This window comes from Rhinolophus hipposideros (assembly GCF_964194185.1).
Source record: "Rhinolophus hipposideros genome assembly, chromosome: 10".
Taxonomy (NCBI): Eukaryota; Metazoa; Chordata; class Mammalia; order Chiroptera; family Rhinolophidae; genus Rhinolophus; species Rhinolophus hipposideros.
This window is the reverse complement of record NC_138056.1, coordinates 35,491,676-35,515,688: the sequence shown is the minus strand read 5'-3', so window position 1 is coordinate 35,515,688 and position 24,013 is coordinate 35,491,676. Positions and strand designations below refer to the sequence as shown.

General features: G+C 33.4%; 1 protein-coding gene across 6 annotated transcripts in view; it reads left to right on the top strand.

Annotated features, from left to right (window-relative positions):
• The window catches only part of NUCB2 (nucleobindin 2), a 39,976-nt gene extending 22,312 nt beyond the window's left edge, over positions 1 to 17,664 (top strand). For 5 of the 6 annotated variants that reach the window (XM_081063859.1, XM_081063857.1, XM_081063856.1 and 2 more), the window contains 9 exons: positions 1,981 to 2,084; positions 4,410 to 4,595; positions 4,791 to 4,881; positions 5,450 to 5,508; positions 5,606 to 5,698; positions 6,728 to 6,817; positions 11,022 to 11,192; positions 11,484 to 11,571; positions 11,972 to 12,082. In XM_081063859.1, coding sequence (XP_080919985.1) covers positions 1,981 to 2,084; positions 4,410 to 4,595; positions 4,791 to 4,881; positions 5,450 to 5,508; positions 5,606 to 5,698; positions 6,728 to 6,817; positions 11,022 to 11,192; positions 11,484 to 11,571; positions 11,972 to 11,979 — 890 coding nt within the window. In that variant the 3' untranslated portion in view covers positions 11,980 to 12,082. Of the gene's footprint in view, positions 1 to 1,980; positions 2,085 to 4,409; positions 4,596 to 4,790; positions 4,882 to 5,449; positions 5,509 to 5,605; positions 5,699 to 6,727; positions 6,818 to 11,021; positions 11,193 to 11,483; positions 11,572 to 11,971; positions 12,083 to 16,116 lie in introns of those variants that run through there. The other variant, XM_081063861.1, reaches the window with a different exon arrangement.
• The last annotated feature ends 6,349 nt before the right edge of the window (positions 17,665 to 24,013 follow it).

Sequence of the window (24,013 nt, the reverse complement as noted above, 5' to 3'; positions counted from 1 at the left end):
ACTGGCAACCTTGTTGTTGAGAGCCCGCGCTCTAACCAACTGAGCCATCCGGGAGGCAGCTCAGCTCAAGGTGCTGTGTTCAACCTTAGTTGCAGGGGACAGAGCCCACCATCCCTTGCGGGACTCGAGGAGTTGAACCGGCAACCTTGTGGTTGAGAGCCCATTGGCCCATGTGAGAATCGAACCAGCAGCCTTTGGAGTTAGGAGCACAGAGCTCCAACCGCCTGAGCCACTGGGCCAGCCCTAGTGAACATTTTTGTAAATATATCCTAGGTATCTGTGTAAGATTACATGTAGGATAAGTTCCCCACTGTGAAATTGTTAAAGCAAAAGATAACAAAATTACAGTGTATTTGTAATTTTGATAGATAATTCCACCTTCACAGAGACTGTATCAATATGCATTCCCACCAGCAATACTTTCTCACAGCCTTGCTAATAGTATGTATCTTCAAACTTTAGGAGTTTTGCCATTCTGTTAGATGGTATACTAGTGAAGTTTTAATATGTATTTCTCTTATTCTGAGTGAGGTTAAGCATCTTTTCATATATTTCACTGTCTGGTCATATCCTTTAGGGCTAAGTCTTATAACAAATCTTTTCTTTGTAAGTAAACTCCTAGTACAGTGCCATACTAAAAATTCAGTGAAAGCATAGTTGAACTAAATTTAGCAGTTTCTCACTTTCTAATATAACAAAATGTTCCAGGCTCATCTTGTACCTATTCTGCCCAGTCCTGGAATCATCCATTTCTCTGAGCGTTTCTGGTTCTTTTTAGTGGGAAATGATATTACAGATTGAGGCCTGACACTAGCTATGCTCATTGCTTCTGGAATGTATTTCCTTCTTGGTACTTTCATTAGACAGAGGTAGGAAATACATGCATGTTTATACACTTATATGTGTACACACATTTATGTATATATAGAGGGTGCCAAAAAATGTATACACATTTTAAGAAAGGAAAAACTGTATTAATTGTAATGCTCAATATATATCGATAACGAAAGATGAATACAAGTCACGTTTGACTTCTGCAATTACAAGAGGTGCTCAAAGTGGTTACCATCAGCATCCAGATACTCTGATTATGGCAAACTACTGCTTGAGCATAGATAACATCTCTTAAAATGTGTATATATTTTTTGGCACCCTCAGTATATATAAATGTATATATGTACACACACATGCATGTACACATGAAATATGCATGCATATACATGTACACATACTTATTTTAGAAATAATAAATTCATACAGGCAGTATTAATTCCCATCCATTTCCATGGGTTTCTTTCTTTTCTTCCATCACTTCATATTTGTATATTTTTGCTAAGTGGGAACCCTGACTTCTAACAAATCAACACATGTACCTATTTTGTTCAGTTCTGTAATACAACTGAAATAGCCAGAACCACTTCACCCATTCAACTACAATATACTAGTGTAGCTTGTTTTTAAAAAAATTTTTGCAAAGAAAAATAATTGATGTTCCTTTAAAAATAAGTCATTATTCAAATGAATTTACCTGAATTAGACTTATGTTGTCTAAAAGATTCATTGGAGCAGCATATAAAGAATTCTTTCATAGAAATTTTAGAGCAATTCTCTTTAGAAAATCTACTTAGACCTTTGATGAGGGCAGTATATTGGAATTTAGTGAAAAGTAGGAAGTTTGGTAGTTTTATGATAAAAATTTTTGCTATTAATTATACTGATGGTCAACTAGTCTTTCTAGAAATAATATTAAAATGTACACATTAAATTGTATTACATTCTAGATTCAAGGATATTACCTTTGCCTAGAATAACTATATGTACAATATCCTAAAAGAAAATATGAACCCTTAATCTAAAACTTTGTATTTTCTTATAAATCCCTATAAGAAAAAATACGAATGCTTATTCTTATATATCATTGATATTAATGTTTCTATCTTCTGGTAATTTGTCATTTATAGTTTTCTCCTTTTCTTTCAGATACAGGCATAGACCACCATGCTCTTCTAAAACAATTTGATCACCTAAACCATCTGAATCCTGACAAGTTTGAATCTACAGATTTAGATATGCTAATCAAAGCGGTGAGAATAATTCCAAAAAATAATGTCTTTGTTGTACCTTTGAGGTTTTGTAATTTGACAAGTAAACTCAATGAAGTGGTAATATAACTTTTCTAACTCTAGAGAGTGTCTTCAGAGGCAGATAGCTTAACCTTTGTAGTACAGATAATAATTTGGACATACAGGTCTGTAACTCTTACCCACATTCCAAAGTTCAAAAACAAAAACTTGGCTTGAATTATAGTAAGGCTATCTATAGTTTTTATTTAGCCTACTGAGTGTGAGTATTCACAGAATTTGCTTTAAAAGTTCTAATCTGTTTGATTACAGACTCTCCAGAGATACTTCATAATGTGGCATATGTGCCATATTCCCTTTCTAAAAATCTAATAAACTTTTTTTTTTGCGTCTAGTTTTATTGAGATATAGTTGACGTACAAACCTGTTTACGGTGTACAACATAATGACTTCCCATACATATATATTGGAAAATGATTACCAAAATAAGTTTAGTTAACATCCATTATCTCCCATTGTTACAAAATTTTTTTTTCTTGTGATGAGAACTTTTTGGTTCTACTTTTGCAGCAACTTTCAAATATACATTACAGCATTGTTAACTATAGTGATCATGTTGTACATTATATCCCCAGGATTTACTTGTTTTATAACTGAAGTTTATACTTTACGAATATCTTCACCCAATTTCGCCACCCCGTACCCCCTACCTCTGGTAACCATAAATCTGATCTCTTTTTCTATGAGATTAGCTTTTTGTTTTGTTTTAAGATTCCACATGAGTGAGACCATACAGTATTTGTCTTTGTCTGATTTATTTCGCTTAGCATAATGACCTCAAGGTCCGACCATGTTGTTGAAAATGGCAGGATATTTTTATTTTTTTTTATGGCTGAATAGAGTTTCACTGTGTGTGTGTGTGTGTGTGTGTGTGTGTATTGTGTATGGATATACCACTTTTTTTTTATCGATTCATCTATCGATGGACACTTAGGTTGTTTCCATCTCTTGGCTATTGTAAACAATGCTACAGTGAACATGGGGATGTAGATATCTCTTTGAAATCGTGATTTTGTTTCCTTTGGATATACACCCAGAAGTAGAATTGTTGGATTATATCATCTTTCTATTTTTAAGTTTTTGAGGAACCTCCATACTGCATTCTATAGGGTCTGCATTTTCACCAGCAATGCATGAGGGTTCCTTTTTCTCCATATCCTCACCAGCATTTATCTCTTGTTTTTTTTGTTTTGTTTTTTTTGATGATAGCCATTCTAACAGGCATGAGGTAATTAATATCTCATTGTGTTTTTGGTTTGCACTTCCCTAATGATTAGTGATGTTGAGCGCTTTTTCATGTACCTATTGGGTATTTGAATATTGTCTTTGGAAAAATGTTTATTTGGGTCGCTTGCCCATTTTTTAATTGGATTATTTGGTTTTTTTTTGCTGGTGAGTTAGTTATATGAGTTCTTTATATATTTTAGATATTAGCCCCTTATCAGATACATGATTTGCAAATATTTTCTCCCATTCCATAGGTTTTCTTTTCATTTTGTTTATTGTTTCTTTTGTTGTGCAGAAACTTTTTAGTTTGATTTAATCCACTTGTTTTTTTTTTTTCATTTTGTTGCTTATGCTTTAGGTGTCATATTTTATAAAAATCATTGCCAAGACCCATGTCAAGAAAGTTTTTCCCTATGTTTTCTTCTAAGAGTTTTATGGTTTCAGATCTTACTTTTTTTAAGTCTTTAATCCACTTAGAGTTAATTTTTGTGAGTAGTGTAAGATAGGGATTTAGTTTCATTCTTTTACAGGTGAATATCCAATTTCCCCAGCACCATTTATTGAAGAGACTGTCTTCTCCATTGAGTATTCTTGGCTCCTTTGTCAAATGTTTGTCAATAGAAAGTTCTGAAACACATCTGGCCTCAGGGATTCTAAGAGTTTGTATACCCCTCGTGTTATATTGTACAGTTACCAAACTAGATGCTCTTGCCTGGGTGTTATTAGATTTAGTGAAGTTGTTAGAAACCAATCTAGTTTTCTATATTGTACAGATTTGATACTGTCCCTTCCTCTTTCTTTTCAAACAAACTTATATATTACTTGCTTATGAGGAACTTCGTAAACTTTAGGCTTCTTTGAATGCCTCCATTTCTGCTAATAATAATGACTAAAATATATTGGTAGAATTTAAAAAGAGGAGCCCAGTATTTTAGGGCCCTTCTATACTATCTTCTGTTAGAAAATATGCTGTATACAATAATGACATTGTTTCTATTTTTCAAACACATCTTTTTGTTGACTTTAAATACTGTGTTTTAGGCTACAAGTGATCTGGAACACTATGATAAGACTCGACATGAAGAGTTTAAAAAATATGAAATGATGAAGGAACATGAAAGGAGAGAATATTTAAAAACACTGAATGAAGAAAAGAGAAAAGAAGAAGAATCTAAATTTGAAGAAATGAAGAAAAAGCATGAAAATCATCCCAAAATTAATCATCCAGTAAGGATTATAACTTTATGAAACCATAATTAGATGAAAATACTTCTTTGTATCGGATAGTAGAATTTTATCATGAGTTATTAGTTCTTAAATCTTGATTCCTAATTCTCCAAAGTTCCTCAAATTCATATTTTATTTTGAGCATATACACAGATTACATTTTGTTTTGAGTGTTTTTTATAAATCGATTCACAGGGAAGCAAAGATCAACTAAAAGAGGTATGGGAAGAGACTGATGGATTGGATCCTAACGACTTTGACCCCAAGACGTTTTTCAAATTACATGGTAACAGATTTGATACACATATTAATATTTTTATCTGTTGTTTGAAAAATTATAGTTGCTTTACTCTTGATTGATTTCTGCCAAGGTCTGCTATTGAGTTCTATTGAAAGTAAATGTTTAAAGTTTTTCTCTAGGGTAATACCATAGTCTTTACTGCTGATCTGCAGTATAAAATATTTTAGGTTATTAGCTGTGTCTTTATACCTGCTTTCACTGTTAAGTCATATGACTTAAAACAAGATTCTCCGTAAAATGAAGGTATTTCTGTGACTAGGTAGGTTATATCTAATGGTATTTATGAAATTTACTTTTGCTCATAGCATATTGCTTTACTTTAGATTTTTGGAAAGGATTGTTTAACATGTATTTTTCTAAAAATCCATGATGAATTCTATATAGGTAGTGAATTGTTATCAGTTGGACTGATCTGAGGCTTCATAAAAAAGAAGAGACCTTTTTCTGTAGCATATTGATGCGTTGTGTCAGTATTTTTCAAATCATTTTTATGTAGTTGTATTTTAATTATTTTTAAGGCATTAAAATCAATTTTTTGCATTGATAACTTTAGATGTCAATAATGATGGCTTCCTTGATGAACAAGAATTAGAGGCCCTATTTACTAAAGAGGTAAATGAGTTCATTAAATATTTAGTGTTTTTGCTCTCTCTTTTTTCCTTCTATTGTTTTCCTTTCTTTCATGTTGGTCTTACATTTTTCATTTTAGTTGGAGAAAGTATATGACCCCAAAAATGAAGAGGATGATATGGTAGAAATGGAAGAAGAAAGGCTAAGAATGAGGGAACATGTAATGAATGAGGTATGTTTTAAAAGTTTGATATACGTTACTTCTGTGGATTATTCAAGTTGTTGCAATAAATTTTTGTCATAAAATGGAAAATACATATGCAGAATATGTACTTGATAGGATTTTTCATTTTTGATCCAGAATATTCTGTAGGTTCCCTTAGTGTGAATAAAATTATTTTGTAACTACTTTAAAATATTTTAACAAGTTAAGATGTTGCTGCATATCAGCTATAAAATATCCATTTAGAAGTAAAAAATGATGTAGCCTAATATTAGATCTTTTAAAAGGCCATTTTAGTTTTGCTAAGAAAATCCCAAAACCCAATTCCTAAATGGTGCATAACAACAAATATTTACTTCTGGTTCATGTTACTAAGCTGAAAACTCTTGGTAGACATGGTAACTAAAGCCCACTGTTTTGCTTCAGTGATTTTCACCTCATATGGATGAATTGGGATTTCTTTTGACTGTTGGCATCCCAAGTATCAAATGAATTTCTTTAGCCATTACAGAGTTCACTTTTGTAACTGAACTTGCCATTTTCTATATAAGAGCCATTGTAGGGTTTGGAGAGGTTGTCAACTTTAGCTTTAATTTACTCAGTTGTTTGCTTTTAAGACAAAATGTTGAGACCATTTTAATTTAAACTCCTTTACTCTTATCTAAAACAGTCCTCTTGCTGGAAAGGTTATTTTTCTTGCCCAAACACTAGGCTTCAAGAGGGATTTTACATGGTATGGTGAGGGAGGAAGACAATACTAGTCAGATCAGCAGACTCAAACTTGGAGATCTCTGGCGGTGTCAGGTATATCGACATCTTATTGTATTTTCAAATTTGAATTATATAGAAGAGAAAGATACCTATTTTCTAATTCTAGTATAACGTTGAGTATTCTGTTCCCCAACCCCCAGCTTCTGTAGATGTTAGGCTAGCCCTAATTCCTGTATGTTTATGGAGTAGCATCTATTAAAAGACAGTTTCTAGTGTTTAACTAATATGAGAATTGTTTATTTTAAATACACATTTTTGTTTCATCAGGTTGATGCTAACAAAGACCGACTGGTGACTCTAGAAGAGTTTTTGAAAGCTACAGAAAAAAAGGAATTCTTGGAGCCAGATAGCTGGGAGGTAATAGAACCTATTTGAAATGGGGTGTGTGGTTCAATAAATTCTACATCAGATTATTCTACTTTTAACTTTTCTTTTCCGTTATGTTTGCATGTATGTAATCTTACCATGTTGGCTTTTCATATAAAAGTATCACTTTAAAATAATGAACTTGATTTCTTGGAAAACTTGTGGCAATTGGTCTCTCATTTGTAATCACATTCCATATAATTAGAAGTTTTTTTCTAAGTAAAATAATGTTCATTCTTGAAAATTAGAAATATAGACACATTGAAAGAATAAATTAGAAGTTACAAAAAAAAGTTGCCTATAATTCTACCACCCAGAGGTAGACACTTAAATTATGCATTGTGTTTTGCAAATTTAAATAGAATATGCATATATAGCATATTTGCGTATTTAGTATATGCATATATAGCATATAGTATTTAATGTATTGTCCCATTTTTAATTTACATATATACCTAAATTCATACCTACTGTCTTTCCCCAAAAATAAGACCTGGTCTTATATTAATTTTTACTCCAAAAGACACGTTAGGGCTTATGTTCAAGGGATGTCATCCTGAAAAATAATGCAAGGGCTTATTTTCTGATTAGGTCTTATTTTCAGGAAAACATGGTATATATTTTTGAAAATGGCTTTATACTGTATAAATGCTTTGTATGTTTGTGAATTTTTTTTTAATTTATCAGTATTTCATGGACATTTTGCAATGCCATTTCTCAAAAAAAATGATTTAAAAAATGACTACTTAGCTTGCAGTTGTGTGTTTGTAGCATAAGTTTTTTAACCATTCTTCCAGATTTAGACATTCTGGGTCAATTCCATTTTTTTTGTTTTTGCTATAATAAATAACACTATTATAACTGTCCATTTGTTCCTACATTTTTGGCATTTATGATGATTTTCCTGGGATTAGTTCCTAGGAATAGAACTATTCTCAGAGTTCATGAACATTTTTTAGTTTCTAAATATATCCGTCAAATTGCTCCAGAAAGGTGTACCAATCTGTGCCATAGCTTACTATGTATAAGTGAGTGCGTACATATCTTTAAGAGTGGTTGAAAATTACCAAACACACTAGATTGAAGAAAGAAAATAAAATGATTACCATTTTAATTAGTTTTAATTGTCCAGAAAATAGTTTGAGATAGGGTGACTAATTGTCCTGGCTTACCCAGGCCTGAAGAGTTTCCCAGGATGTGGAACTTTTTGGTGCTAAAATTAGGACAGTCCTGGGCAAATTGAAACACTTGGTCATCTTAGTTTGAGATTAAAGAAATCAGCTTCATTTTGTTGTAAGTTTTTGTTTAACATTTGAAATATTTCTGGACTTTGGTGAAGCAGAATTTTAAAATTATTTGAACATGCATTCCCTTTAGTGCTTCTGGTGAACTATATTAATAGATAATTATATACTTTTTCATTTGATATAATTTCAGATTTATAAAAAAGTTGCAGGAATTCATGGAATTCAACAAAGGAATGTCTACTCTTAGACAGTTGAAACCACTATGTTCTGTTGCTTCTCTTACATAGATTAAATGTTTTATGGTTATATTAAAAAGCCTGAGATTCAATGGCACAGAGGCAAAAGAAAACTAAAAGATTTTTATCACTTATCTCTCTCTCTTTTTTTTTTTTTTACATAAAATACAGTTGTATTTTTATTCACCTTAAAAAAAAAAAAAAAGTTGCAGGAATAGAAAAGGAATTCCTGAATACCCTTTTCCTAGATTTCCCATTTTACTACATTTACTTTCTCTCCCTCTCTTTTCCTTTCTCTATTTTTAATCTGTGTATATGTGTGTGTGTATATATATATATATATATATATATATATATATATATATATATAAAACAAATAATTATTTTTGAGTAGGTTGCACATGATACTGCTTTAACTTCAAATACTTGAATGTGTATTTATTGCAAACAAGGATTTATCTTACATAATCACAGTAAAATTATAAATTCTATACACACAATACTCTTCTCTAGACTTTATTGAGATTTTTGTCAATTTTCCTGGTATTGTCTTGTATAGCAAAAGAAAACCCAAGATAATGCATTGAACTTCGTTGTAATATCTTTTTATTCTCCTTTTGTCTGAAATAGTCACTGAGTCTTTGTACCTTATGGCATTGCTATTTCCAAAGAGTCCAGACCAGTTATTTTGTAGAATATCCTTCAGTTTGAGTGTGTCTGTTGTTTCCTTGTGATTCCTACTCTTGGTGGGAATATCACTGAAGTGATGTGTCAGGAGGCATATGTTGCTGATTATTCTCATAACTGGTAATGGTAACTTGGATTATTTGGTTCATGTGGTGTCTACCAGGTTTCCTCACTATAAAGTTCCTATTTTAACTTTTGTAATTTAAAAAGTATCTTGTCAATCTCACCATGTTGCCAGAATCAGAAGTCAGCTTTTTCTTTTTTTAAATCGCTCGACATTATATCAAAAGTATTTCCAAATACTATTTGTAAGCATTATTGTAACAGCTATGCAGTGCTTAACTGTTCTCGCAGGGTGAGACATTATGTTATGTTAAAAAGTATTGCTATAAACACATTTTTATATAAAACTATGTGTTTGGGGCTATTTTATAGGATTGATTCTCAATGTAGCATTACCAGAACCAAGGGAATATTTTTAAGGCTGTTGATATATTTTGTAAAAGTGCTTTTAAAGAAGTGTACTCATTTAAATGTATACTAATAAGAAATTAATGTTCTGTTTTGTTTTTTTTTAATGTATCTTTAAGGATATACTTTGAGGCTCATTATCTACTAGTTTTAGCATCCACTGATGATTCTGGTCAGAACCAGTTGTTACTGTGATTGTTGACAAATGGTGATTTTTCTCATCATCATTCTTCTACATTTATTACTTGCCTTTCTACTGTAAGGAAAAGCTGTCCCTCCCCCCTCCTCTATCCATTTCTCTCAGTATCGACTCATGGCTTCTCATTTTATTCAATAAGCTCGAATCCTTACTATGATTTATTTTAGTGTTCACATTGTCCCAAATTTGCCTAGTGGGAGTTTCCTCCTACTGGTTTTTGTGGCCTTCTGGCATGTCCCCATTATTCTTTCATGACTTTCTTACTTTTTAGCATAACAAGATGTTCAAATCTTATCTTGTTCTTTCTCTGTCCCACCTCTGTAATCAGACGTTTTTCTGAGGAACACTGTTTGGTTTTTTTTCAGTGAATATTGCTATTACAGACCAGGATCTGGGCGCGGGATGTGCTGTTTGCTACTGAAGTGTCATTACTTGTAGGCCTTGTCAGATAACAGAGTTGGGGAATTAAAAATTTTTTAAAATACATTTTTATTTATATTATGTATATGTACATACCTATACATACACATACTCACACATACATTTACACACATTTATATTCATTTTTATATATTTAGCTATCAATACGTATTACAACTCATGGGTTCACACGATCTCCTTATATTTCAATCCGACACTTTCAATTCCAATACAGCATCTTATCTTTTCCTTCTTCCATATTTCATACAAAACCTGGCTCCCATTTTCCACAATATTCCGCTTAGTTGCTCAGTCGTAGGATGTACAAAGAGTTTCAGGATTGCTAATGTATGCAATAAAATAAATTTGTTAATATTTGTTCAGATTTTTTGTTTGTTTTTAACGAGGGCACATAGTTCAAATACTGAAATCAAAAGTTTCTTGGGTTAGTTCTTTTTTTCCCTCCATTTCTGTTAGTTATTTTATTAAAAGAAAAGTATTGTTTATTTGCTTCTGTTTGTATTCAATTTGGGGAATTTGAGGAATTTTTCTGTTCTTGTGGATTTTCTTTCGTTTTCTTTTTTTCTTTTTGAGTATGTGAAGCATTGACGTGTTTCCAAAAGTTAAATCTGTACAAAAAAGGTGTATTCAGATGAGTATGATTTCCTTTCTCTCATTCCCTTTGTCCTTTTTACCCAGTTCTCTTCCTTGTTCTGTAGGTAAACAATTTCATTAGTCTGTAGGTTTTTGTTCCGGTTTTCCCTTTTGCTCAGATAGGTATATAAATACATATTTTCTTATTTTCCTTTCGTTTTCACCCAAAAGGTATAATGCTATATTCTATTATACTTTGCTAATCATAGAATTTTAAAGCTGAAACAGACCTTATTGTTATGTTTCTAAAATTGTTTCTCCCTCATTTTTCTTTCTTTTAGACATTGGATCAGCAACAGTTCTTTACAGAGGAAGAACTGAAAGAATATGAAAATCTCATCTCCTTACAAGAAAATGAACTTAAGAAAAAGGCAGATGAGCTGCAAAAACAAAAAGAAGAGCTACAGCGTCAGCATGACCAACTGGAGGCTCAGAAGCTGGAATATCATCAGGTGGGATTTTGTAAACGGATTGTGGCATTAAAAAGGATTTTAGGTGCTTTGCTAACAGCCTGTGTTTTTGGAATGTAATACTTCAGTGTACTGCTATTACCTATAATATTTTAAATTTTGGTATTTTTAAAAAGTCCTTTGTTGAATATTAATCTAAATTTAAAAATTTTAATATCTCATTTTGGAAAACAATTTTCAGTTAGTTTGTTGTGATTTGTCAAAGGTCACACATATCAGAAAAAAAAAATCAAATAATACTTCATTTTAAAACATTCTTTTTCCATTCATTAGGTCATACAGCAGATGGAACAAAAAAAATTACAACAAGAAATTTCTCCATCAGTGCCTGGCGGAGAATCGAAGTTTGAGTTCGAGCCACGTATGTAATTTCGTTTGCTTATTTGTTTAAGGAAATAAAAAATGGAATAATTAAAATCCACATTTTTTTATAAATATAATTCAAGTTATTAATATTTATGCTATTTTCTATACATTTATGGAAATAGAGCACCTTATATTACAGAAAAATGAAATGGCCTCTAAAATTTTTATTCATCTGTACATTTCAAAAGCTCTATCATTTAATACCATGTTTATGATGAAATGCTTTATTTCAACATTCATAATTCTTTCCAATCAATTATTGATATTATCAGATAACATGGTTTTTAACTTGTAATCTATGATTAGCTAAGCATGTTTTAAAAATGCTATATATAAAAGAAGATTCAGAATAAAGGAAGATACTGTTAAAATGAATTTCGTTTTTTTTTAAACAGTCATTTAAAGTCCGAAGTCCACCAGAACTTGGAAGAAAACTGTCAAGTCAACATATGTGTCATCTTTTTATCTCCCTTCATTTTTCTCTACTCAATAAATATTTTAAAGCATATTATGGAATAAAGGAAGATACTTTTTAAATGAGAACATATTTTTTTTTTGGACATAGATACTTAAGGACTGGAACCAGGAAGAAAACACAGTGTCTGCTCTCGCTTTCATACCTCCTTTCTTTTTACTTTGTTCTCCTCTAACGACTTAAATTAAGTGGCCTAAAGCCATAATTTAGTGAAACTATCAGTAACTATTTAAGAAATCTCTGTCTACTGCTCTTAAAATAAATTGCTCTCCTTTACTCATAAAGATAGATTTTTTTTTATGGGTGCCTATCCTCCCCTCTGTCAGTAAAACTCTTTTTGATATTAATAATTCTTCTCCTGAAAAGACCACAGTATTCCCCAGTGTTCCTTGGTATGTTTTTCCTACTTTTAGCATCCTTAACTGCCAGAGATTCTACTGAAAAGCTTTTGCTACCACTTCGGGTCATTTTTCATTCATGTTTTTGCTTTATACGTGATCATTTAATATCAGGTTCTGCTACATAAAACAGAAAAACCAAAGATAACAGTGGTTTAAACAGGAGTGTTTCCCTTTTACATAAAAGAAATCTGTAAGTAGGTGGTGTCCAGGTTCCTTATCTTTCTGCTCTGCTATCCTCAGTGCATGGTTTTTATTCTCAAGTTATCTCATCCTCACTGCCCCAAGATTGCTTTTGTAGGCAGGAGAAGTGCAAGAAAAGGAACTTTCTCCAGGTAACTCTGCTTCCTTGAGGCAATTTTCCTGGAGAGCCACACAGCATTTGAACTTACATCTCATTGGCCTAAACTGAGTCACATGGCCATCTACCTGCTAGGGAAGATGAGAAATCCTTGTGGCATTGTGACTAGCTAAAAGTTAGGATTCTTTAACTAAGGAAGATGGGAGGAGGGAATGTTTGGTAGACAACTTTTAATTTTAACCCAATCAGCCTTGTTGGCTGCCTACATATCTTTGTATACTTTTCTGAAACATAGAAAACACTCACTTTCCCCACCCAAAAGGAAACCACCCAAATCCAATCCATTATTGCATAGACCTCAAAGACCGTGATATCTGAGTATGGTCCCCTCCACCAGGTTAGGATGTGATTTCTTATGTTCTGGCCATAACAGCAAGGTGTCTGCCCCATGAACAACATATCTATAATGCTGGGACAGGTACAGTATTACTGCAATCAAATCAGCCTTCTTGAAAAGGGGAAACCGGAAACATAGCACTCACTGACTCATAACAATAAAAATACTGCTTGCTAAAGATAGCAAGGTATCTCTGCTATGCGCATTAGTACACATTCCCTGGTTTTTCCCTCAGGCAACCTCCTGATAGTTTTAACTTTCTGGAGAAGTACCTTGTCTAATGTCCTCAGGGCATTGCCCTCAGGGAAGTTTTTATTGTCAATTAATTTTTAAGGACACATCTGAGTGAGGATTGGAAAGGGTGCCCTAGTTGGAGGCCAGACAGGCTTAACACTTCACTTCCTGTTATTTTGGGTTTGGGGGTTCAGGATTGTTTTAGATACTTACAGGTCATTACAGGACAGGTTTAGGTGTTTGTTTGGTTTTTTTTTTTTTGGCAAAACAGTTCCCTAAAAACTTAATAAGTTTCTGGTCTGTTTTCTTTAATTATTACCTTAAGGAACCACAAAGGTCTTGTTTAGACATAGTTTTTAACAAAGAACCTCGTCTTTACTTGCTGGCCTCTGTGTTCTCGCTCTCCCCTGGGGTCTTAAATGAATGGTACTTACTTGAAATCATTTTAAACTATAGGCTTGGATGGGATGGCAACAGTCTTTATCTGATCTTTTTTCTTAGGATGGTTCCCATTACTTGGCAGAAAATTCTTAAGGGAAGGTTCTTTAAAAAGGTTAAGGAAGCTTTAACAGCCTCCTCAGAACCTAATAATCGTTTAAGTTTGGAGTACTGTGGTAGTTGACTTTTTCAATTCTTCAGGGCTCCAGATCTGGGACTTGGTCAATTTATTTCGTAGGTAGAGAGCAATTCCTTCAGCAAAGCTATATATCCTTCCATCTCTGTAGACTTATTAACCTTAGCCTGAGTCACATCTCTCTTGTAGGACTTTGCTGAAAGAGGCAAGAGGCAGCCCACACATGTATCATTCTGAAATACTTCCACCACTTTCTCTGATACCTTAACTTCAGTTGATATGAGATCTCATGGCCCAAAGCCCTACATCCTTAATTCAGCCCACTTCATGTTTAAGATCCTTTTTCTTGCTGTACCTTACTTCTAGCTACCATATTCTGTATAGGTCAAGATTCTTGGTTGTAGGTAATGGAATCTTCTTTAGCTGTTAAACGGAATAGGATTAAGGGGTATAGATAGCTCACAGAACCTTTGAGAGAGCTGAAAACACAGAATGCAGGCTGAGCTTCTACTGTGTTTCCCCAAAAATAAGACCGGGTCTTATATTAATTCTTGCTTCAAAAGATGCATTAGGGTTTATGTTCATGGGATGTCATCCTGAAAAATCATGCTAGCACTGATTTTCCGGTTAGGTCTTATTTTCGGGGAAACAGGGTAGGAACTACACAAGCGAAGACTACTTTGGGAACAATCAAGAAGCTACTTACCATATTGAGACTCTGCCTGCTGGATTAGGAAGATGTGAACAGTCGCCAGCTCCAGAACCATACCACCACTGCTGTGCTTTGTGTCGGCAAAAATGGATATCTCGTGTCCTGTCTCTTTCCCCATGTAACTCGATTCTCAGTGAAAGTCTCAAGTGAGTGCATCTGATTGTTGGACCAACCATACCTGGAACCCTAGCTGCAAGGGAGGTTAGGAAATAGTAGTGTTTAACTTTCTGTAGTACAGGAATGCATGTTTGAAGCTTTTGAGTGAACCAATCCAATGTAACACCTCATAATTTTGCATTGTTTCTCAACATCAATAATTTTTTAAAACTCAGTCCTCATTTTATAAATTTTTAAACAATCATTGCATATTCCTCCAAACAGACTTCAGATTTTTTTCTTAAATCATGGATCCCAAAATTAAAGATGCCAACCTAGAAAAGTTCTGCTTATATTCAGCTTTAAAAACAAAACCAAACCCATAAAAGTCACTCAACAGAGTAATACTATGTTTCTTTAGAGATGGAGAAGTATCCCTATCTTTATTGTTCGAATTGTAGGAGACATGCAAAAATGGTCTGGAATATCCTTTTATTGATTACTCTATTTGTGACCAGAAATTGTGATAAAACAGGGATTCTCCTAGGGTAAACCCCTTGAGATGTTAGGTGTGTTAAATCGGAAAGTAATTGGAGGAGAACTTAGAAAAATTCCTTAAAATGCTTTTCTTGGCATGAATAAATGATGGATGTTAATCCAAACAAACAGTATCCAGCAAAGTATTATAATTTATTATAATTTTAAAAAGAATTGTTTGTTTCAAATTATTTATGGACTTAAGGAATTCCAGTTCTTGTGAGTATTGGGTATTTATGAGTGAATATTATTTCTGAGAGAGTGGTAATAGTACTCTTTCCAGTTCTGTTAGAAAGCATTGGTCCTGTGGTTAATTTATACCATTCTTCATATTTCTTTAGATGTTAAATAGTCTTTGATTTAGCTGACTTAGTAGTATGTATTAGTAATTTGGGGTTTTGTTTCATATGTGAATTTTCATGAAGCATGTAAATTTTATAAAATACTTAGGTCTATATAATTAAAATTTTATTTTAAAAGATGGTTTTCTATAATATGTAACTCTCACTAAAGAGAACTGCAGTTTACAAATAGTGGTAAAAATCCTGTGAGACATAGCTATACATATTTTTTACCAAGATTTGTTCACAACAGCATTATTTTTTATTGCAAATTGGACAGATTTGTATCACCATAAGCCTAAATACAAATCTGGTTTTCACCTGAGGAAAATATAAAGAAAATTTTAATGTGTTGTAATAATGTAATTTTCAAGATAGCTAACCTAATAAGAGAGGGGGTGAGAAAAGTATTTAGGGTGAAATTTTGATAAACCCAGTTCTGGTTAGTGCCTAACATTCAATCTTTGTGTTACAGCTGTGCAGTACAATCAAGAAGAAATTGAAAAAGAGCCAAAGTTAGATAATGAGCTTCATCATTTTCATCCAAGATTTTTATCCCCTGAAGAAGGTGCTAGAGAAGTCTGCTGTCACCCTCCACCACTGGTGCCTCTAACTTCATACTTGTTGGAATCGAGAGACTAAAGTGTATTAACTAAATGCAAAGTTTACTCTTTCGTTCCTTGTGGGTGATATAATGGAAGATTAATAACAACTTGCTTTCAAGGTGTGAGATTTGAAGGAAATTAGATCTTTTCCTTGCTTTAAAAAAAACTTTTTTAACACTATCATTAATGGGATTCCAATCTTTCCCTACTTATGTTTTAATTTATTATTTAAATGAATAGTTAGCTATGCGTTAGTAACTGTTCCTTAGAGAATCCAAGAACTGAGCCAGAACAATCAACCACAGCAAATGGTGAAGAAACCAAATTGAAAAATTAGGATGTATGGTCACCAGCACTGCCAACCTGTCTATTCAGACAAAAGCAAAGCAAACTGAAACCAATGAAAACTTTGACTTGATTTAGGAATTTAGATTTTTTTTTGTTGTTGAAATATGGCCTATGGAATTGGGTAGAAAAAAAACAACTATCTTTCATGTCAACAGATTATCTACAGTTTTTACTGCAGAGTTTTCAGTATATGATGTCAGAGATGTTCTTGATGAATGTCATGTACCAGCTTGATTGTTCGCCAGCCCTTGACTGTGTGTTTCCTTATATGCTCACCCTTCCGGTTGCCTTCAAAACTCTGCATGCCTGTAAACAAATTTTCTTTTGTTTGTAATTTGTTTATAATCTATTGTAAGCAATAGATTTGACTTTTCCTGTGCAAATTTTCTTACCCCCTTTTGTTTTATTCTTAGGAATAAGTATATATCCTTAGGAATAAGTATATTATGAATATATTACATATCTTGTAATTAAAATGTTAAAGTATTTTATTTTACAATTCTTATAATTTTGCTACTCCATGGACTTTAAAAATGAGTAATAATTTATTTTCCACATGATTTTAAAGTTAAGACTTGCCTGAGTACTTTAAAATCGAGAGAGAAAAAGTAAACCTTCTTCTAGTTCTCTTTACCATCCCCCATAAATCATTGTATTAAAATGTTTTTTTTTTTTGGTTTAATTTTAGTCCATTTTAAATGTTCACTTTTAGTGATATGAGAGTATTTGTCACTTAATTAAATCCTTGCCCTCACTTTAGATTCCCCGTGTGAGGAGTGTGAAACACATGTGAAGCCTGTGCTGTATTTGTTTTGTACCATGTTGCTTTACCTGTTTTGCCGTCCACTATTACCCTGCAATTGTTAAACTGGTTTCAATTTACTTTACTTTTGAATCCCCCCCTCCCCCTTTCTGTTCTTGGGATTGATACTTCGTAAATAATTTCTTATTTTGGAGTAGTGATGGCTTATAGATTATTTCCTTTTAAAAACATACTTGCCATGCCCCTTGATGTTTTAAACATTTTCATGATAGTATTGAAGCATTTTTATCAAACAATTTAAAACTTCCGTCCTATTTGTGTAGTGATTCCATCTTATTCTATAGCTTTGAGTACGGTATCATAGAATTTGTATCTTAATTTTTTTTCTAGCTCTCAGTTCTAACCCTGAATGCATTTCTTGTTTCCTTTGATGTGTATGTCTTTTCACACTCATTGATATATATGTATATTATATATACATATATATTTATATATATACACGTATATATACGTATATATATATACACACGTGTGTGTGTGTGTGTGTGTGTGTGTGTGTGTGTATATATACATATATATATACATTTTAATTTTAATTGGGGAACAATGTGTTTTTCCAGAACCATCAGCTCCAAGTCAAGTTGTTGTCCTTTAATCTAACTGTGGAGGGCGCAGCTCAGCTCCAAGTCCAGTTGTCATTTTCAATCTTAGTTGCGGTGGAGGGGCGGTGCAGCTCACCATGCCATGCAGGAATTGAACCCGCAACCTGTCGTTAAGAGCTCCCGCTCTAACCAACTGAGCCATCTGGACGCCCCCACACTCTTTGATATCATAGTATGTTTCATTTATATTCAAGGTTGAGCTTGGCCTAAAAAAAAGTTTGCAGAAAAGTCAGCTTTTCTAGAGCTAGTTTGGCAAGCCGGCAGTCATTCCTAGTGGTTTCTGAACTGTGGAGAGTGCTTTTAACCCTGGAAGGAAATTCTTGACTCAGGAGTAGAGTCCCTGAATCCTAACTCATTCTCTGACAGAATGAACCAAACTTTGATGAATATCCCTTGTGCAATTCTTCAGCTTTTTTGTACCCTCCTTATTAAATATTAATAGTTTGAAAAGTACATTGTGCACCCCAGCAGACATTTTCTGTCTTACAGTTGTTCAAGGGAAAAAATATTTTTTGGAATAGAAAGACCAATACAAGAATTTGGCAATCTCTGATTAGAAGAGAAGTAGCGTCATTTATTGTTTCTTCATTACTTTTGCCTGGATGATATGAGTTTTAATGAAGTTGTTTCCTCTCTATGTACTCTAGTTGTTTCCTCTCTATGTACTCTCCCATTTTTCCTACTTTTGTATTGACTTTTCCATTATTGTATTTCTAATGCACCTCCCCATCACCAGAGAAAACTTGGAGGGATTTAGAATATTGCAGCACTATTGTCAGCTGTTTTAAAGTTTCATAGCCACCAGCTTCATGAAGTTTATTATCAGGCCTTTCAAATGAATTCTCTCCTTTCCTCACAATCCCAAACTATCCATCTTTTCTCTAAGAGAGTCTGTTGTATTACAAATTAAGATGAAGAGGTGACTTTATTAAAACAGGATTAATTTCCAAAAGATTTATATAAAAGATAAAATACAGGGTAAGAATTTTACTTTAAGGACAATAATTTGAAGCCAGTTAATGCTCAGAGTGACTGTTGCATTCTTTTGTGGTGGCTCTGGTGACTTCTGGGATAGTTTTATCTGCATCTCTCTATCCAGTTTCAGAGCCTAAGAATGGAAGAGACCTGGAGGCTGAAATACTGTATGTAGCCAAGGTGGAGAAAGGAGCCCCTTTTTAGTATAGGGGGCTTTTTTCTCTGAAGCTATTAGTCTAGGATCTATTAGCACACATAAAAGTTATAAGCTCTTGCAACTTTCAAGGTATCTATGTACCAATTTACATAGCCTCTAATTGAAATACCATATTTTTGGAAGAAATACATGTGATCAAAAAATATGGTGTCTGTTTAAATTTAAAAAATATTACAATAAAAGACACATTGCAATTAACCCCCTTCAAAATACTTCCCCTCACTTCGAACACACTTATCCCATCATTCTTGCCACTTTCTGAAGCAGTTCTGGAAATTCTCTTTCATGAGTGTCTTTAGTTGCACTGTTGTGGCTGCCTCTATGTCCTGAATGAATTCAAAACATTTTCCTTTCACGGTCATTTTGACTTTGGGAAAAAGCCAGAAATCGCACAGTGCCAGATCCAGTGAATAAGGCAGATGAGAACACACCATAATGTTTTTATTTGACAGAAATTGCTGTACCAGAAGCACTGTGTGATATGGAGCATTGTCATGATGGAGGATGACGTAAGAACACTCACGAAAGAGGACTTCCAGAACTGCTTCAGAAAATGGCAAGAATGATGGGATAAATGTTTTCAAAGCCAGGAGGAGTATTTTGAGGGGGATTAATGGCAATGTGCGTTTTATTGTAATAATTTTTTTTTAATTTAAACATTCATTGTATTGTTTGATCACACCTCATATGTGTTTATACATAAGCTTGTGCCTAAAATAGGTCTGGAGGAAAGATGATTAGTTATTCCACGTCTTCTGGAATTAAAACATGAAAAAAATATTTTTTTCTTTATTGCTTTTCCTTTTCATGAAGGAAACCAGTACATATTTATTGATAAATAAATATTTATTTATTAAATAAAACCAATAAATATTTATCAATATTTATTATGTTTAAAAAACATTTAATAATGATGGTTTATACATCCTATTTTAAAGTTGGGATTTTAAGGACCATTTATTTTATTTATTATTACTACTTTGGGGCATTTTGAAAATTTTTCAATTTACATGTTGAATTAAAAATTTAACCTTTTATAAATGTGTGGCCAAAAATGTTTTGTTAATTTTAAACTTTGGAAAGAAATTTTATTAGTCTGGAGTGTACTTAGATTTAATTCTTCTTGGTTTATTTAAATAATTGGACTATTTTTAAAACTACAATGAAATAATTGGATTTTAATATGATATCAGGAAGACATAGAGACTTTATACAAATTTGTTATATTTGAATTTTTTGACTATTTGTTGTGAAAATTCTTTCAGTGCAATATTTGTTGGAAAATATTCTAGTCATTTGTACAGGTCATTTTTAATTACATTAAATGTAAAATTAGAAAAATATGTAATTTTAAATAATTTTCTGGAGAAAAAGATAAATTTGACAATATTTGCAAAACACTAACGTTATAAAATCATAGAATCGGGGCCTGAGAGATCAATGAAGGAACTAGCATTTCCCAGGAGACGCTTTATCCAGTCCCTGCTTTCGGTCTTCTAGTGATAGCACTAAAGTGGAAATCACAGTGGTTTTCAGGCTTGTCTGCATGTTGGAATCACCTAAGAGCTTCAAAAATTACAGATGCCTTGGTCCCATCTCCATAGATTGTGATTTCATTCTTCTGTAATGTGGTCTGGGCTTTGAAATTTTCAAAAGATCTCCAGGTAATTCTAACATCTGGACAAATTTGGGAAGTGCTGGTAAATCGTGTGGAAAACCATATCAAACTTTTTTAAGATTAGAGAATCTACAATGTGGAGGAAACCTGACTGATGATAGAAAGGTTCTTCTATAAACATTCAGAGGTCACTTCAGAGGATTTATAGCTACACACATGCACGCACTCGTGCTTGTGTACTATGTAGGAAACATTTATTTCCACTTACATTCAAGAACCGTGTAAGAGAAGATATCACAGTGGCAGAGAATCTGTAATGATGGTGTCGCAGAAAGTAGTAGGGACTGGGTGTTAGGACTCTGGGTCTGTCGTTTTCTAACTAGAGTTGATCCTTAAACAACACGGGTTTGAACTGTGCAGGTCCACTTATATGTGGATTTTTTTCCAATAAATACTGTAAATGTATTTTTTTAATGATTTTCTTAATAACATTTTATCTAGCTTACTCTGTTGTAAGAATACAGTATATAACACATAGAACATCCAAAATATGTGTTAATCGACTGTTCATGTTATTGGTAAGGCTTCCAGTCTACAATAGGCTATTAGTATTAATAGTTAAGTTTTTGGGGAATCAAAAGTTATATGCGGATTTTCAACTGTGCAGAGTGTTGGCGCCCCTTGCATTGTTTAAGGGCCAACTGTATATGATTTTTTTTTAGAGTCTAGAGAAAATAGTTTAGGAGTTCTGGACTGTGAGGGTTTAATTTTGTTCTAAATTTTCAATTTGAAATTATTTCAGATTTACAAAAAAATTGCAAAAATAGTACAAAGAATTTCCATATTGCCCTTCACCTAGTTTCCCCAAATGGTAATATCTTACAAAGTTATTAAAATTAAGCAACAAATATTAATACACTTCTACTAAATAATCTGCAAATTTTTCCAATTTTCCCACTAACATACTTTTCCTAGGCCAAGAACTAACCCGGGATCACACACTGCATTTAGTTGTATGTGTATATGTGTATCTGTTCACTTTGGGGGGAAAAAAAAATCAAACCTATTAAAAAAATTACAACAATAGTACCACTAATTCTAGTATGCCCTTAGATTTATCAATTGTTAGCATCTTGCCACATTGACGCTAGAGCTCTCTCTCTGTATACTTTTTTTTTAATTGAGCTGGTCTACACATCAGTGTTACCCACAGTGAGGAGTCAGCATAGAAATTGAAATAACTTGTGCCTTTGGATATAATTTTATATCCGTTTAATACAAATTGGGGCCTTATATTTTTGTCTTTTGATTTCATTTTCTAAGAATTCATGTTTATTGTATTTTACAAAGTGTCAGTCTTAAATGGGTTGGACATTTTCTTTAAAAAGGGTCCTTCATCACAACTATTTTGAACAGCACTGGTCTAAATAAGCTTTTCGAGGCCAAGGACTATGCTTTAGTCACCTCTGAATCCATGACACTTAGACCCTACTAGGCAGAATTCAGTAAATGTTGCTGTGGGAGGACTTGAAATGACCCTTTTCCTCGTTAGAGAAGATTTATCTTAACGCTGAGTCAAAATCTGTCTCTCCATGAATGCCACACAGGAACCTGACTTTTGCCTTCAAAACCATCATTTAACATGTCTACTTATACATATTTAGGTGCTAGCTTCTCAGAGATTCAAAGACCGATACTGGGTCTCCAATCCCCAGCATACTCCAAGCAAAACTGGCTCCATTCCTTTTCGATTTGTAGTGATTAAGATTAAGTTCTGCTGAAAATGAGAACACCTCAGGTAAGAGTGGATTATTGACTTTGTTTCTTATGTTCTACAAGGTCAGAGGTACCATTCTGGGTTGGTAGGAAGTTTTACAAGTCATCAGAGACCCAGCACCCCTCTTTGTTGCTGTCCCATTGTCCTCAATGTGTAACTTCTATACTATGGTCCAAGATGTCTGCTCTAGCTATTACAGCTGCATTCATGCCAGCAGAAGAAAGAAGGGGGAAAGAACACATCCCTCCCTTTAAGGACAGTTCCCAGAAGTAACACAAAACACTTTCATTTTTATTACTTTGGTCAGAACTTGATCATAATGCCACAATTAGCTCCAAGAGAGGCTTGGAAATACATCTTTAACCTTGGAGATCCCTGGGGTCAGGAAGAAATTGGTGGCTTTTTTAAGGGAAACAGATACTCGTTGACAATATCTACCATCTTTGCTCTATTCTCCTTGTATGCATGCCATTGTGTAGTATGTCTCTTCTTCACCATTCTGATTACTTGTTGGATGTTTTCATGTACTTAAATATGGTTCCAAATTGTATGTGACACCCCAAAAGCAAGCTGGACATAACGTGTCATATATAAATAACCTCAGTGTTAACCAGCATTTGAGTACTATGTCTCAATGCTATGCAGCTGTAAAGGACATGCAAAGTCAGACTTCCATAAACCCCTAAAAATATATATTCATTTGTTTGAGAAGCACTTGTGAAGCTTCTGCTGTGTGCTTTGGGGTTGAATAGAAAATTGGCAAAAGTATTATAAGATATGTTTTCTTGCATGTTTACAGGAATTCAATAGATGCAAAATTGGTAAAAATGATAACATAAGTATTTAACATTTTATCTTTAAATGTTAATATAAATGCTAAAACCTGCTAATTTTACTTTTTTTTTTTTTTTTGTACTTTCTTTGATTTCCTACAGGGTGATGATATGTATGTGCCACAACTTTGTGAATTACCATTCTGGGCAAGTATAGAGATTCATCCTGTATTTCTACTGGGGATATGATTTAATGAGTCAGTAATAGCAGAAGAGGATTCTCTTAGAGTAAGGCTCCCTGGAAGACGTAGCAGTTGAGAAGAGGTATAATTTAGCATTTTAGAAATCTATAGCTGGACCTAAACTTGCAGAGCTCTACTTGTTAAAACTGTAGCCCAGAAACTGTGACCTTCTGAAGGTCCCTCAGCTAGTCTATGTCACTGTGGGCACCCACTTATCAACCAGTTCTGTGTCTTTCCACTATGCATGGTGTTTGTTTGCAGGTAAGTAAGAATGTAAGTATTTGCTTAGTGACTGCCAGTTCCACTAACTCTAAATTCACTATGCCAATAAGACTACTCTATATTGGGGATTTGCTCTACACCCTACCTGATTCTTAAGTCTTACAACAGCT